The sequence below is a fragment of the Bos taurus genome, chromosome 5 (assembly GCF_002263795.3).
Source record: "Bos taurus isolate L1 Dominette 01449 registration number 42190680 breed Hereford chromosome 5, ARS-UCD2.0, whole genome shotgun sequence".
Lineage (NCBI taxonomy): Eukaryota > Metazoa > Chordata > Mammalia > Artiodactyla > Bovidae > Bos > Bos taurus.
Window position 1 is genome coordinate 38308585 of NC_037332.1, and position 15528 is coordinate 38324112.

The 15528-nt window shown below is 37.5% G+C and overlaps 1 protein-coding gene across 15 annotated transcripts in view; it reads right to left on the minus strand.

Annotated features, from left to right (window-relative positions):
* PPHLN1 (periphilin 1) overlaps positions 1-15528 on the minus strand; it is a 175190-nt gene that overhangs the window by 129171 nt on the left and 30491 nt on the right. For 11 of the 15 annotated variants that reach the window (XM_024991876.2, XM_005206423.5, XM_005206422.5 and 8 more), the window contains exons 3-4: positions 8020-8184; positions 5358-5419 (exon numbers count right to left, since the gene is read on the minus strand). In XM_024991876.2, the coding sequence (XP_024847644.1) occupies positions 5358-5419; positions 8020-8184 (227 nt within the window). The remainder of the gene's footprint in view (positions 1-5357; positions 5420-8019; positions 8185-15528) is intronic. The other 4 variants (XM_005206425.5, XM_059886515.1, XM_024991877.2 and 1 more) reach the window with 1 other exon arrangement.

A 15528-nucleotide genomic window follows, 5' to 3' on the forward strand; every position in this document is an offset into this window, starting at 1 on the left:
AAATTCAAAAAATGTTAAACCAAATAACTTGGAGGGATCTGCACAAGCCTCTAGAGAAAATCAACTTAGAAAGAAGTGTGTTTAAGTGTTAATTGCTCAGTTGTGTCTGACTCTTTGCAACCCCAGAGACTGGGGCCCACCAGGCTCCTCTGTCCATGGGATTTCCCAAGCAAGAATACTGGAGTGGGTTGGCATTTCCTACTCCAGGAGATCTTTCCGACCCAGAGATGGAACACGGGTCTCGTGCATTGCACGGTTCTCCTGCATTGCAGGCAGATTCTTTACCATCTGAGTCACCAGGGAAGCTGACCTCATTAACAAAAATCAAATACCCCAAGTGTCTGTGAATACAGACAAAATATTAGGTTGGTGCAAAAGTAACTGTGGTTTTGTGTTGTTGAAGTTTGCCATTTGATATTAGAATACACTCAAATAAATGTGGTTATGCTATAAATGATTTTAACATGCATTTCTTACTTTATGTTTTTTTGCTATTGACTTTATTACTTGCTGTTTATTTTAACTACGGAAATGATACTACACAAAAAGAAAATTTGAGCAATTTTCTTAGTCGAGTTCAGAACTAGTCAGAAAGCAGAGACGACTCACAACATCAACAATGCATCTGGCCAGGATGATTTAAGAAATTTTGCAAATGAGAGGAGAGCCTTGAAGATAGTGAGTCCAGTGGCTGGCCATCACAAGTTGACAATGACCAACTAAGAGGAACATCAAAGCTGATCCTCTAAAACTACACAAGATGTTGTCCAAGAACTCAGTGTCAACCATTCTATGGTCATTTGGCATTGTAAGCATATGGTCATCGAAGCAAGTTGGAAAAGTGAAAAAGCTAGGTACGTGGGTACCTTGTGAGCTCACCAAAAATTTTTAAAAAAGCATTTTGAAGTGTCATCTTCTCTTATTCTACACAATAACAACAAACCGTTTTTGGATTGGGACGTACGACAAAAAGTAGATTGTATATGACAACCAGTGATGACCAGCTCAGTGACTGGACCAAGAAGAAGCTCCAAAGCACTTCCAAAAACCAAACTTGCACCAAAAAAGGTCATCATCACTGTCTGGTGGTCTGATGCCCATCTGATCCGCCAAAGCTTTCTGAATCCTGGTGAAACCATTATATCTGAGAAGTATGCTCAGCAAATCAACGAGATGCATAGAAAACGGCAATGCCTGCATCCAGCTCTGGTCAACAGTAAGAGCCCTACTCTTCTCCACAACGCCACCTGATCGCACGTTGCACAACCAACACTTCAAAAGTTGAACAAATTGGGCTATGAGATTTTGTTTGCCTCATCTGCCATATTCACCTGATCTCTCACCAACCAAGTACCATGTCTTTAAGCATCTCCACAACTTTTTGCAGGGAAAACACTTCCATAACCATCAGGAGGCAGAAAATGCTTTCCAAGAGTCTGCTGAATCCCAAAGTATGGATTTTTATGCTACAGGAATAAATAAACTTATTTCTCATTGACAATAACATGTTGATTATAATGGTTTCTATTTTCCTTAATAAAGATGTGTTTGAGCCTAGATATAATGACTTAAAATTCACAGTCCAAAACCACAATTATATTTGCACCAACCTAACAGAACATATACCAAGCTACTAACACTGCTACAAAGATTGAGGAGTAACATATATAATTTTGTTTCATTTATGTAAAATTATCCACAGGTACAGGGGGGAAAATGCTAAAAAAAGAAAAGAAAGAATAAAGACAGAAATAGCTCAGGTGGTAAAAAATATGCCTGCCATGCAGGAGATGCAGGTTAGATTCCTGGATTGGGAAGATCTCCTAGAGATGGAAACGGCAACCCACTCCAGTATTCTTGCCTGGGAAATCCCATGGTCAGAGGAGCCTGGTGGTCTACAGTCCATGTGGTCACAAAGAGTAGGACATGACTGAGAGACTAAGCATAGTACCATAGTACACAGTACAATAATCCAAGAGCTGGTTCTTTGGGGAGAAATAAACCATTATAAACCATTAGTTAGCCTAATCAAAACTTGTATGTTTTTTTAAATTTTGATTTTTATATTTAGGTCTTTATTATATCAGATTATTTATGTTCACATGCCAGGGTTCCAATTTTATGTTTTTCTCTCCTGAATGGAGAGTAAGTTTCCCAGTACTATTTATTTAAAAGTTCATTCTTTCTGCATTTGATTTGTAATACTACTATTGCTATACCCTAAACTCCTAGACATATCTAGGTTTGCTTCCAGACTCCCTACTGTTTCACTGTTCACATTACTACAACTTTGTTCTGATACATGATCTATTGAGTGTTCACATCTTTTCAATACTATTTTTGTTATTTGGCCTCTTCCTGTTAATTTTAGAATCATTTACCAACTCCTAATTGCACTCATCTCACACGCTAGTAAAGTAATGCTCAAAATTCTCCAAGCCAGGCTTCAGCAATACGTGAACTGTGAACTTCCAGATGTTCAAGCTGGATGTAGAAAAGGCAGAGGAACCAGAGATCAAATTGCCAACATCCACTGGATCATCGAAAAAGCAAGAGAGTTCCAGAAAAACATCTATTTCTGCTTTATTGACTATGCCAAAGCCTTTGACTTTGTGAATCACAATAAACTGTGGAAAATTCTGAAAGAGATGGGAATACCAGACCACCTGACCTGCCTCTTGAGAAACCTATATGCAGATGAGGAAGCAACAGGGAGAACTGGACATGGAACAACAGACTGGTTCCAAATAGGAAAAGAAGTACGTCAAGGCTGTATATTGTCACCCTGCTTATTTAACTTCTATGCAGAGTACATCATGAGAAATGCTGGACTGGAAGAAGCACAAGCTGGAATCAAGATTGCCCGGAGAAATATCAATAACCTCAGATATGCAGATGACACCACCCTTATGGCAGAAAGTGAAGAGGAACTCAAAAGCCTCTTGATGAAAGTGAAAGAGTTGAGTGAAAAAGTTGGCTTAAAACTCAACATTCAGAAAACTAAGATCATGGCATCTGGTCCCATCACTGCATGGGAAATAGATGGAGAAACAGTGGAAACAGTGTCAGACTTTATTTTTTTGGGCTCCAAAATCACTGCAGATGGTGACTGCAGCCATGAAATTAAAAGACGCTTACTCCTTGGAAGGAAAGTTATGACCAACCCAGATAGCATATTCAAAAGCAGAGACATTACTTTGCCAACAAAGGTCCGTCTAGTCAAGGCTATGTATGGATGTGAGAGTTGAACTGTGAAGAAAGCTGAGCGCCAAAGAATTGATGCTTTTGAACTGTGGTGTTAGAGAAGATTCTTGAGAGTCCCTTGGACTGCAAGGAGATCCAACCAGTCCATTCTGAAGGAGATCAGTCCTGGGTGTTCTTTGGAAGGAATGATGCGAAAGCTGAAACTCCAGTACTTTGGCCATCTCATGCAAAGAGTTGACTCACTGGAAAAGACTCTGATGCTGGGAGGGATTGGGGACAGGAGGAAAAGGGGAAGACAGAGGATGAGATGGCTGGATGGCATCACCGACTCGATGGACATGGGTTTGTGTGAACTCCGGGAGTTGGTGATGGACAGGGAGGCCTGGCGTGCTGCAATTCATGGGGTCGCAAAGAGTCGGACACAACTGAGTGACTGAACTGAACTGATGCAGCAAACAAACAAAAAACTGGAATTTAGACTGGAACTATATATTCACACCTGAATTTGAAGAGAACTGATACATTTGTGATGTCTGTCTCTTCCCATCCAATGATGTTGCATTGCTCCTTTTTTAATTGAGGACCTTAAAAATGTTCTTTAGAAATGACTTGTAATTTCATCCAACTAGGTCTCACACACTTTCATTAAATTTCATTTTTATTACTCCTTGATAGTTTTTATGCTATAGTGTTTTTAAATTACGTTGTCTAATTTATTCTGTTCATACTTGACTTTATTATACTGAACTTTGCTAATTTCCCAATAATTCTAATCGTTTATAGACTTGGATCTTCTGCATGGGTAATTATATAATCTGCAAATAAATTCTGTTTCTTTCATTGTAACCCTTAACCTTCATTTTCCTTGTCTCAGTTAGAGTGGGGCTGAAACCATTATTACCATGATGAATAGACGCAGTGAGAACAGGCATTATTGCTCTGCTCTGGTTTTAAGGCGAATGCCTCTAACTTTACCAGTCAGTATAGCAAATGCCTGTTTATTAAATACACAGAATTTTCTCTTCCTGGCTGAAGTTGTATACTAAGTGTTAAATTTTATCAAAGTATTTTTCAACATCTGTTATCTCTGTTGCTTCTTTTGAGAGAAGCAGTCTGCCATGAACTCTGAACCCCGCCATAGGTATGAAACTAAAAGGCCTAACCATCCACTGCTACAGAAGAGTTTTTGTAACTGGTCAACAGATAGTTCAACAGGTCAAGCTGACCGCAGTTTAACTCCCATGTGACTGCTTACTCCCCAGGAAAGGACTGGCTTGCTTCCTGACTGCAACAAAAGCTATCTAGCTTAACTCTGGGTTTCTCAGTTACAGTGCATCCCACTGTGTGCAGAGCCACCAATCTGCCCATCACATCACCCTGTGGGACTTGGGGACAGGGACCCAACACTGCCATGCTGATGCTTCTGCTGACTACTGGGCTGTAACAACCGCCCACTGAATCCAGCTGTCTACTTCTAGCACCTATGACGTTGTGGCAGTTACTCCTTGCCATTCTCCATGAGTTTGTGATTCTTCTCCAACAGGCTATAAGAGATCTTTAAAAGGATCCTTTACAACCTCCAACACTATCAAAGTCAAGTTATACAAGAAAGCAACTATCAACCCAGTTAAATCTATCTGTTCTTTTTTTCTAACTATTCTATCAAATGTCTCTAATAAGTAACCAAAGCTAACAATGATCGAGGTCCTTCCAAAATATGTTTTCCCAACAGAACTTAATTGATCAAAATAAAGCAACTAAGAGATGCTTTATAATAGAAGATAATTTGTAATGACTCAAATATTTTCAAGAAGGATACTTCTGGGAAAAAAATGCCTTACTTTCTAATTAAGTAAATAGATACCTTATAATCCACATGACTCATTAAGAACAATTTAATAAACAGAAAAGAATAAACAATAGTTTAAATATTTTTATTATCTATTATGAAATGCCAAGAGATAAGAATGCTAGCTTACTAGTGCCATTAATAGTATATTACACAGTCACAAAAAGATTATAATACTAGCTGCTTCTGAAATTTTAAACCCTATTTAATATTTCATCTATGTGCCTTAAGGTGAGATTTCAATAGGAGACATTTCAATGAGGCAAACATCAAAGTAATTATATTATTATTTTTATCTTTTTACCTGTATTCAGGCTGTCGGCTTGCAGAATGATCATCTCTCGTCCACCTATAGCCAGATTCATCCTGTAACAGAAAAATGTTACTTAAAATATTCATTTACATTATTTTGGTCAAATAGAGTATCTATTTGTATCTAACAACATTACTGGAAACTAGTCTCAAAACCAAAATAATATGAGGGAAAAAATACTTTTCTAAGTTTCTCTGTGCTTCAAAGGCATGAGAAAGAAAACAAGATACAAGTCATCCATTTCAAACCACTAATTTGGTAGACTCAGAACCTGTGGTACTTATTTATCTCTATTAAAATACTTAAAAGTATTTCTTTGGTGGGCCCAAACAACTTTATTGTCAAAAACACATGCCATCATTCACAATAGAGAAAGTCTGTTCAAGAACAAAAGTTCAATTTAAATTCAAACACATATTTCTCAATCTTTCATTTTATTTTCTTTCTCTGTGAAGTTTGCTCAGCAATTTTCATCTTGAAGCCTAATGAGGAAACCGTCACTTTCCCAGTTTTCTTATTGGTTTCCTTTTCTCATCCTACCTCCCATTAAAAACTATAATTGGAAACAATATAATAAGAGATCAACACTATATTAGATAAACCATATTAGACCAAGATGTTTAAAATCTTGTCTAAAATTAAGGTAAGCTTAAGATTTTAAAAAGTAACACACTTTGTCCTCTGAAACAGACAAGTTGGAAGAGGTACATATGAAGGAACCACATAGTAATCCACACTCCATGACTTAACATTACACATACAAGAAGGGACAATCAGTCCTCCATATCCACAGGTTCCACATTAGCAGATTCAACCAATCACATTTAAAAATATGGGGAAAGGGTGGAATTCAGCAAATTTCAAAAAGCAAAGCTTGAATTTGCCTCATGCTAGCAACTACTTACATAGCACCATGCTGTATTAAGTATCACAAATAATCTAGAGATGATTTAAAATACATGGAAGATGTACATAGTAAACACTATGCCTTTTTATGTAAGAGATTTGAGCATCCTTGGGATTTGGTATACTGGGGGTCCTGGAACCAATCCCCTGATATCAATGGACAACTGTAACATGTGCATTACCTACAATCAGAAACAATGATTCAGCTAAAATAAAAATATTATCTTCATTTTCCTCTTTAGCATCACATACCATACTTACAGAAATAAAATGCATTCATCATTTTTCTTCCCAACATTAAACTGAAGAAAAAAGTCAACAGCTATAATATCACACTGGATCTAGTAAGTAGTTTGCTTTATATTAACTGAAGGTAAGAATTAGTATCATGAGAATCCTAAGGATCTCAAGTGGGTTTATTTGTTTGAAGAATATTACATGAGAAAATGTGTAAAGAATGAACAATTCAATTTATAACAATAAGAGTAAAAAATACTATCAAGTCACTATTACGTTTCAAATACAGTTCAGTCCACTGAATCCAAAATTCCCTGTCTACACTAAGCAGCCACAGGGTTTTCATGAGGTAACAACTGTTTAACCAAAGGCTAAACTGTTTCTCCTTCAGACTACCTGAAAGAATGACTCTGGTGGCAAAATTCAGTATTTCTAAAATAAAGATAATGCATAATGTTTACTTTTCAATATTGAACCCTTCCTCCTAAAGGAAAAGCATGACATTTAAAAGTGAACAAAATAAAAATGAATTCTATTGAGACGTAAGAAAGCTTTCATCAAATTTTATTTAAGCAATGACTGAATATCTCATTAATTACGATATTGCATGGTAGGAAAGGGGAAAAAGCAGAAAATATAGGAAAATGGTTCAGCAGAAGAATGATGTAAACATGCAAGCTATGTCAAAGGAAGTGCATCAAGGAATAGTTTAATCAAGTTCAATAACAGATTACTGCAACATTAAATATGTTTCTAGATTATTAAAGATGATTAAGAAAAGAACATAATAAAGCAATAGTAGCTAAGATTTTAAAAATGCTTATTATAGGAAAGGCAATGTTTGGAGAGCTTTCTGAGGTAAGAAGTAGACTTTATTAATAATTATAACAAAATGAGACTGAGTGTCAACAACCTTAACCCAACCTCACCCACAGCATTTCATCATGATGAAAATAACGTAATTTTAACTGGGCACATTCAGTAACAGAAGATAACTACATGCTGATCACTTGAAAGTGAAAGTGAAAGTCACTCAGTTGTGTCCGACTCTTTGCGACCCCATTGACTATACATTCCATGGAATTCTCCAGGCCAGAATACTGGAGTGGGTCGCCTTTCCCTTCTCCAGGGGATCGTCCAACCCAGGGATCGATCCCAGGTCTCCCGCACTGCAGGCGGATTCTTACTGAATACGAAAGCAATAGGTAAGATTACCTTTATCTGGTTCTACAAACCCTCGCCAACTGAGGGAATAAAAAAGCAGGCGAGTTGGAATCAATGTTATTAAATCTAAGACAGAGCTATCTAGAGCGCTTACCCACTTTGTCCAGCACCCCAAGATTCTTGACTACCAGTTCCCATTTGACAGGTCCAGCAGGCAATTCAACAGAGCATCAAGCAGGAAGTGTTTATTCAACTGCCTCCATGGCCAGTCACATAAATTCCAAAAATTACATGATTCTTAAACTTATAAAAAACAACAATTAGTACATGGGGGAAATTTACATACTCCTCTGTGAGGTGGACCACTTCTTCGATCATGAGAAAAACTGCGGCCCTCGTCACAGTCTCGGTAATCAACATGACTGTAATATCTATTGTAGCTTCCTTCACCAGGTCTGTCTAGCAGTGGTGGTTTCTTTGGCACAACATTAACTACTCTACGGTAGCCATCCTAAAACAGACAAAAAGAAATACATAAAAATCACTAACTTCGCTATTTGGTTTTGGAAACGTTTTTTTAAAAGCATAGGAGTTATCCTTAATCAAATAGAGTAAATGTATAAACAAACAAAAATGCATTAATGAAATAACATGAATAATAACTAATAGTAAGGTCTTCACATGAATTAAAGGAAATGAAACCGTTCAATGAGAAAGCCAGGTGTTTAAAAGTAACATGCAGCAATGCAAAAAACCAATCATAAGTAAAAAAAAAATACAACATTATTAATAAAAAATAAACCATGAAAAGGAGAATGTCACAGTAGCTCTAATCCCTAGTTGTCCAGGTATTTTAGAAGTAAAATCATTTAAGATAGCACACATCTTTTGTTCACTGTGTCTGAAGTTTACTGTCCAGAAAAAAATAAAAGATTTTTATACATAACCAACAGCAAATAAGGAGATAATACTGAGCTAGAAAGATCTAGAGGATACATTTTGCTATTTCTAAAACAGCACATAAGAGAAGAGCCTGTGACATCATAAGTTTGGAAGCAAAATAAAACTCGATATAAAAGCTGAACTAATTTTCAAAGTAATATGTTAATGTTTTAAAGTTTAGCTCAACGGATTCTTAGTGGGAGTTGGGAAACTGAATAGAGGGAAAATAACACCTATCTTAGACTAGAAGCTGCTGTAAAATAAAAATGATTATCAACAAGAAGAACCAGAGAGCTACAGAACATGCATCTCTAAATAATCTGGTCTTGAGCACTCATGCTATGTCTATCAATATCAGATGAGGCCTATGTGAAAGAAATTGGCAGGCTACCCAAGTGTAAGATATGATCATTATGAATTAACTAATTCGACAAAATGAAAAACTCACAATGCCTAACATTTGGGAGTGGTAATTTTACTATTTAAGTCTCAGTTTCATTATCTGAACAATGACATTAATAACAGTAACTACATCATGAAGTTGTGAGGACTAAAGAAAAACCAGACTGTAAAACAGTACAGCAGGATACACTAAGTACACAAAAAATGTTTGCTATTATGATTACTATTTTTGCAAGTCTAAGTGAAACACTAAATTCCTCAAAATGGCTACTTCCTTAAATTGCTTCTTATCATTAATAACTACAACTATTCAATAACTATTAAATAGCTATAAAATAGCTATTTAAATATATTAAAAAATATTTTAGTAGCTATTAAATAACTACACCAATGCCAAATTTCCCAATGAGTAGGAAATTTGTCAGTGTGCCACAAAAAAAGTTAATATCCATTTCAGAGTTAAAATGATCTATGTAATTTTTTCCCATGGGGATATAAGGTGGTTTCCTTTAGTATGTAACATACTAAATTGTAATATATATTCTGTATGATCACATAAAATATAGTACACAAATGAATTTAGTGACTTTTTCTTCTTAACACTATCTTTCATAGAGATTTCAATTAAATCTAAGCAAATACTGAGCTTAAAAAAAACTGTCACTAAGCCAAAATTTACAGCATCTTCTAATTCAAAATTTGTTGCACATAAAATTCAAACCACTGACTTCTCCAATTGTGGGAAACCATAAAATTCAATTACACAATACCCATTTGTTCCTACCAAATAATAAATGAAAATAATCAATCCAAAGTTGTTAATAAGCAAAAGAAAAAATCTGCTAATGATAGCTCTTGTATCTAGCAATGAAGATGAAACTGCCATTTCCTTTATGTTTTGAGAAAGTGTACAAATATATACATTATACCATCCCTCTGGTGGTGTTGCACTGAGTAATTCTCACAAACACACAGGATTACAAGAGCCACAAGGAGAAAAACCTGAGTGCTTATTTACCTGTAATTTATCTTGTAATCTTTAAGAGCAGTAAAGCAAGACAACGACCAGAACTCATAAAGATGCTACCTCCTGGAGGTCTAGAGGAAATCACATGAGAGTCCTAAAGAAAGGTCTTTGAAGAGAAGGGGGATTGTTCTGCATGCAGAACAGTGTCCTCCTAATGCTGACATGTCAGCTAGATCCGTTAACTCAAGAGCAGGAGAAAGACCAAGCAAGGAAGACAGAATGAGTAAGATTAAATTCCAAGAGACATTTCTGAGAAAGCAGTAAAACATGGTTCCCATAAATCCCCTCTTCTTGTTTTAATGAATGTTTCTTTGATCTTCTTGTCAGAAGAACAGTGTTAGCATCGCCTCAGTGCAGGTGAGTCAAGAAAATAAGGCAATCAATGTTCTAAACATAAGAAAACATGCTACCACAGTCTGTGATCGAGTCCAAAGAGCACGCTGATTTTCACCGAGCCATAAAAGTGCAGCTTCCAAAGCTGCAAGTCGAGATAAACTCATGTGATCAATTTCCACTGTTCAGTAAAATCAGAAGTTATATTAGTCTGTACTTGGCAGTTTTTAAGGAAACAGAAAGGGCTGCTGTAATAGCAGCTGCCATGGTAACAGCCATTATGGAAACTATTAGAGTACCTAAAAGACGTTTTTTACCCCAAACTAGATTGGATTGAGCTAGGTGAGAATCACCACACCAGGGTTAATTTAATAGAAAGGGTAAAGTTATAAGCAAGTGCAAAGATGTATGGTCTGGTAGTGCAGATATTAACATGGGCATTCATGTCTGTAAAGTTCCAAACAAAATGATTACTGTTAAAGATTTGAAGGCCCTGTTGCAAAACCTGTGAAAAAAAAGGACGTGCAAGATGATGCCACATGACGATCTTAGTAGGAGAGTATTGTAATGGTGCTGGTGCAAATTTTAAATGGAGTACAAGTTTTGTAAATCCGGGATTCCATAAAGGATCAGATTTATTATAGTGAAAGAGAAAAGACCAAATCTGATCATGCCAAGTTCTGTTACTGTCTTGAACCAATAATCCTTGGAGACCCCAATTTTCTATTGTATAATTATTGATCATGAGAGCTGTGTGGAAAAATTGTGAGATCTGCAAACATGCCAATTAAATCCATCAAACAGTCGCATATCAATCCACGCATGAATACATAATGGAATTAATGGTTTAGGGTGAGACATTCCAGACGCTGTTTCCTTGGAAACCAAAAGTAAACACAAAGGTCTGATGTTTAATGGTAACAATTCGAGATCGTTTTGGGGGGTTTTATTATATTATTCATATACCACTGAGTGCTGGTATAAGCACATATCTGTGCATTTGTTCAGTTAGTTATGCAGAAGGGTAGATGTGAACCATTAATGGTCCAAGGAGAATCTAAGGTATTGCATAGGTAAAAGAGATGGGAGGAGAAAGCCATTGTCTCCTAGTAATGGTAGAATCATTGATAGAAATAGGAATTTCTGGATCTTCCCATGGGACAACAGACAACAAAGGGGGGTTCAGGAAGTGAGCCCAGTATGTATAGTTATTGTTAAGTAGCACACAAGCAGGAACCCAGGTGAAAAACAGAAGTAAAAAACTAACCCGAAAGAGCCATACCTTATGGGCAGAGTTAGCAGTTACAATGGCTAAAAGGGAAAGCAACATATTTTCAGGAGTAATAGGTGTGCCACTATTAACAACAGCTATTTCAGCTCTTAAAGTAAGACGTTTAATATCACCCCACATAATGTCAGCGGCTGGAGAATGATTGGTTATTTCTCAGTCTTTTTGGAAGAGGCATGCCAGGAAGAGTCATCTGGGTGGTCAATAGATGAAACTCCAGTAACGGATCCTTAAGTCCTTGGTGCCAACTCATGATAAAGTTTCACACAATGGGCAGGGATACAAAGTGGACCTGATGGAGACAAAACAGCAGCATATTCCCTTCCCCATGTTACTAATTTAACAGGTCCTTGCCAAATAGGAGAGAGGGTGGTTGTTTAAAAAGTACCAGAGGGAATTCTTATGAATGTGGAGTAGCAAAATGTCTAGTAACAGCAGCTGATTGTGAAGAATTTTTGGAAACTGACAAGTGATTAGGAGTGAATAATGGTTTTTCCAGTGGTCATGTATGGATGTGAGAGTTGGACTGTGAAGAAAGCTGAGCACCGAAGAATTGATGCTTTTGAACTGTGGTGTTGGAGAAGACTCTTGAGAGTCCCTTGGACTGCAAGGAGATCCAACCAGTCCATTCTAAAGGAGATCAGCCCTTGGTGTTCTTTGGAAGAAATGATGCTAAAGCTGAAACTCCAGTACTTTGGCCACCTTATGTGAAGAGTTGACTCACTGGAAAAGACTCTGATGCTGGGAGGGATTAGGTGCAGGAGGAAAAGGGGACGCCAGAGGATGAGATGGCTGAATGGCATCACCGACTCAATGGACTTGAGTTTGAGTGAACTCCGGGAGTTGGTGAGGGACAGGGAGGCCTGGCGTGCTATGATTCATGAGGTTGCAGAGAGTCGGACACAACTGAGCGACTGAACTGAACTGAAGGCAATATATAATCATGCCCTGCTGCTGCTGCTGCTGCTGCTAAGTCGCTTCAGTCGTGTCCAACTCTGTGGGACCCCACAGACGGCAGCCCATCAGGCTCCCCTGTCCCTGGGATGCTCCAGGCAAGAACACTGGAGTGGGTTGCCATTTCCTTCTCCAATGCATGTAAGTGAAAAGTGAAAGTGAAGTCACTCACTAGTGTCCAACTCTTCACGACCCCATGGACTGCACCCTTCCAGGCTCCTCCATCCATGGGATTTTCCAGGCAAGAGTACTGGAGTGGGGTGCCATCGCCTTCTCCAATCATTCCCTAGGAGGGATTAATTCTTTCCTTTTCAGTTTATTTAAAATTAATTTCGGTAGCCCATTCATGCATTCAATAATGCCTGTCCAGTAAGGTTGTGAGGAATACCTGTGATGTGTTTAATATCCTATAGACGAAAGAAATCCCTAAGTTTGTGTGATGTATATGCTGCAGCATTAGCAGTTTTAGTGGCTTGAGGGTGTCCTAGAATAGTAAAACATTCAAGGTGAGCTTGCACATGATGTGCTTATTCTCCATGCTGTGTGGTAGCCCATAAAAAGCCTGAAAAAGTATCGACAGTTACATGCACAAAGTGAAATGGTTTAAATGGAGGATAATGAGTCACATCCATCTACCATAACTCATTAGAACAAAGACCACAAGGGTTATAATGCCAGCTTCTGGGAGAGAAGGAGTTAATAACTGACATGTGGGACAGTTACTAATAATCTTTTGGCTTCCTGTATGGTTAGAGCAAATTGTTTATGTAGCGCCTTGGCACTCTGGTGGAAGAACTGATGTGACTGAAAGGCAGCAGTAAACGATGATCCTATAAGGTGAAGACATGAGTCAGCTTGTTGATTTCCGAAAGTGAGAGCTCCGAAAATTGTCTATGTCCTCCAATATGAGCTATGAAAAAACGATGATGTCGTTTAGTTAAAAGAGTTTGAACAGAAACAAAGAGGGAAAGTAATGGTTTATCCATTGAAGTATTTTAAATAGAATCAGGCACTTGTTGAATGATATTAACAACATAAAAGGAATCTGTTAAGAGAGTAAAGTTTGCAAGGTTTGCAATGCAAGCAAGACAGCAGCTAATTCAGAATGTTGTAGGGAAGTTTGGGGGCTGGTAAAGATCTTTATCCATCCTGATGTTTCCTTCCAGGTCACTATCCCTCAAGTTTTGACTGCCATCTGTATAGTGGGTAAGGAAGTTAGGAACAGGATTTCTAGAGACAAGAGGATGTAAAGAAAAGGGCACTAATTGTAAAAGAGAAGTTATTTTATCCATCAGTAAGTTGTAAATAATTCCCCTGTAAAATCTGATATGGCGATTTGAAATTGTTCATTAGTTTGATATAATGATTCCACGTTTTCTTTAGATATTCCCACAAAATTGTTTGTGGATCTGAGCCAGTAAGGCAACAGAGGCCTAAGTGTCCTTGCGGTAATAGATGTAGTCTCTCCTGTAAGCAGGGAAGAATAATATATTTTGGTTGATTAGGATCATGTAGCCATTCAATGTTTTTTATCTCTTTAGGTAAGATGTGGGCAAATATTGCTGTAGGAGTATGTTTGATAGAAAGAAGAATCAGTGAAAAAGGATGTGAAGAAACATACAGTCAAGAAAATGTTTAACATAAGCAGCACTGAATTGTGGTAATAAAGCATAATGTTAAGGAGAAAAACAGCAGGGTGAGTGAGGTAGGATCTTCATTTCCCTGTAATAATTGAAAGAAAGTGAACGTGAAAGTCGCTCAGTTGTGTCCGACTCTCTGTGACCCCATGGACTATACAGTCCATGGGATTCTCTAGGCCAGAATATTGGAGTGGGTGGCCTTTCACTTCTCCAGCGGATCTTCCCAACCCAGGGATCGAACCCAGGTCTCCCACACTGCAGGAGATTTTTTACCAGCTGAGCCACAAGGGAAAGGAAGCTCTGCAATATGTTGGGATGCCTAACGTAGGTCGTATACAATTTAAGTGACTCAAGAATTGCTGTAAAGAAAGAAGAGTTAATGGTTCTGGAACCTTGAAGGAAAATTGTAAAAGAGTAATTGCTTTTTGTAAAATTTGAAAACCAAGATATTTCCATGGGGGCATATGTTGGATTTTCTCTGGAGCTATTATTAACCCCTGTGAATTCAAATATGTCTGCAAGGAAGAGAGAATTTCTGCTAATTTTTGTGGTGAAGAGTGTGCTAAAAGAATATCATCCATATAATGATAAATACAGGCATCAGGAAATTGTTGTCATAACAGGTACAGACTTAGATCTACAAATCTTTGACACGTGGTAGGGCTATTCTTCATACCCTGAGGTAAGTATTTCCACTGATATCATTGTAAAGGATGATGATTATTTATATTAGGAACTAAAACTGTAAATTTCTGTTTATCTTCAGAATGTAAAGGTATGGTAGAAAAAAAAATTTTAAGATCTATAATTATTAGTGTGATCATCTGGAATTAGAGAGGGGTTTGGAATAGCTGGTTGTAATGAACCCATCGGCTGCATTTGAGCATTATTTACTCTTAAATAATGAATTAAATGCCATCTTCCTGATTTTGGGGGGATAATAAAGATGGGAGTATTTTAAGGAAGGTTGTCTATGTCCTGCATCTAATTATTCTTTAACCAATTGTTCTATAAGCCCAATTTCTTCTTTAGTCATAGGTCACTGCTCTATCCAGATCCAGGGGGTGGGGGTGGGGGAGGGTTCATCAATCTAGATGATTTGTAATGGTATATAATAGCAGTGGCCCTGAGGATAAATTTGTCTGTAGTTTTAGTTGATATTGTTATAATATATCTCACCCCCATAAAGCTGTAGGAATATTCATGATGTAAGGACAGATAATAGCTACATGCCCTTCTGAATCTGTACAGATTTTTGGAAAGGTGCTT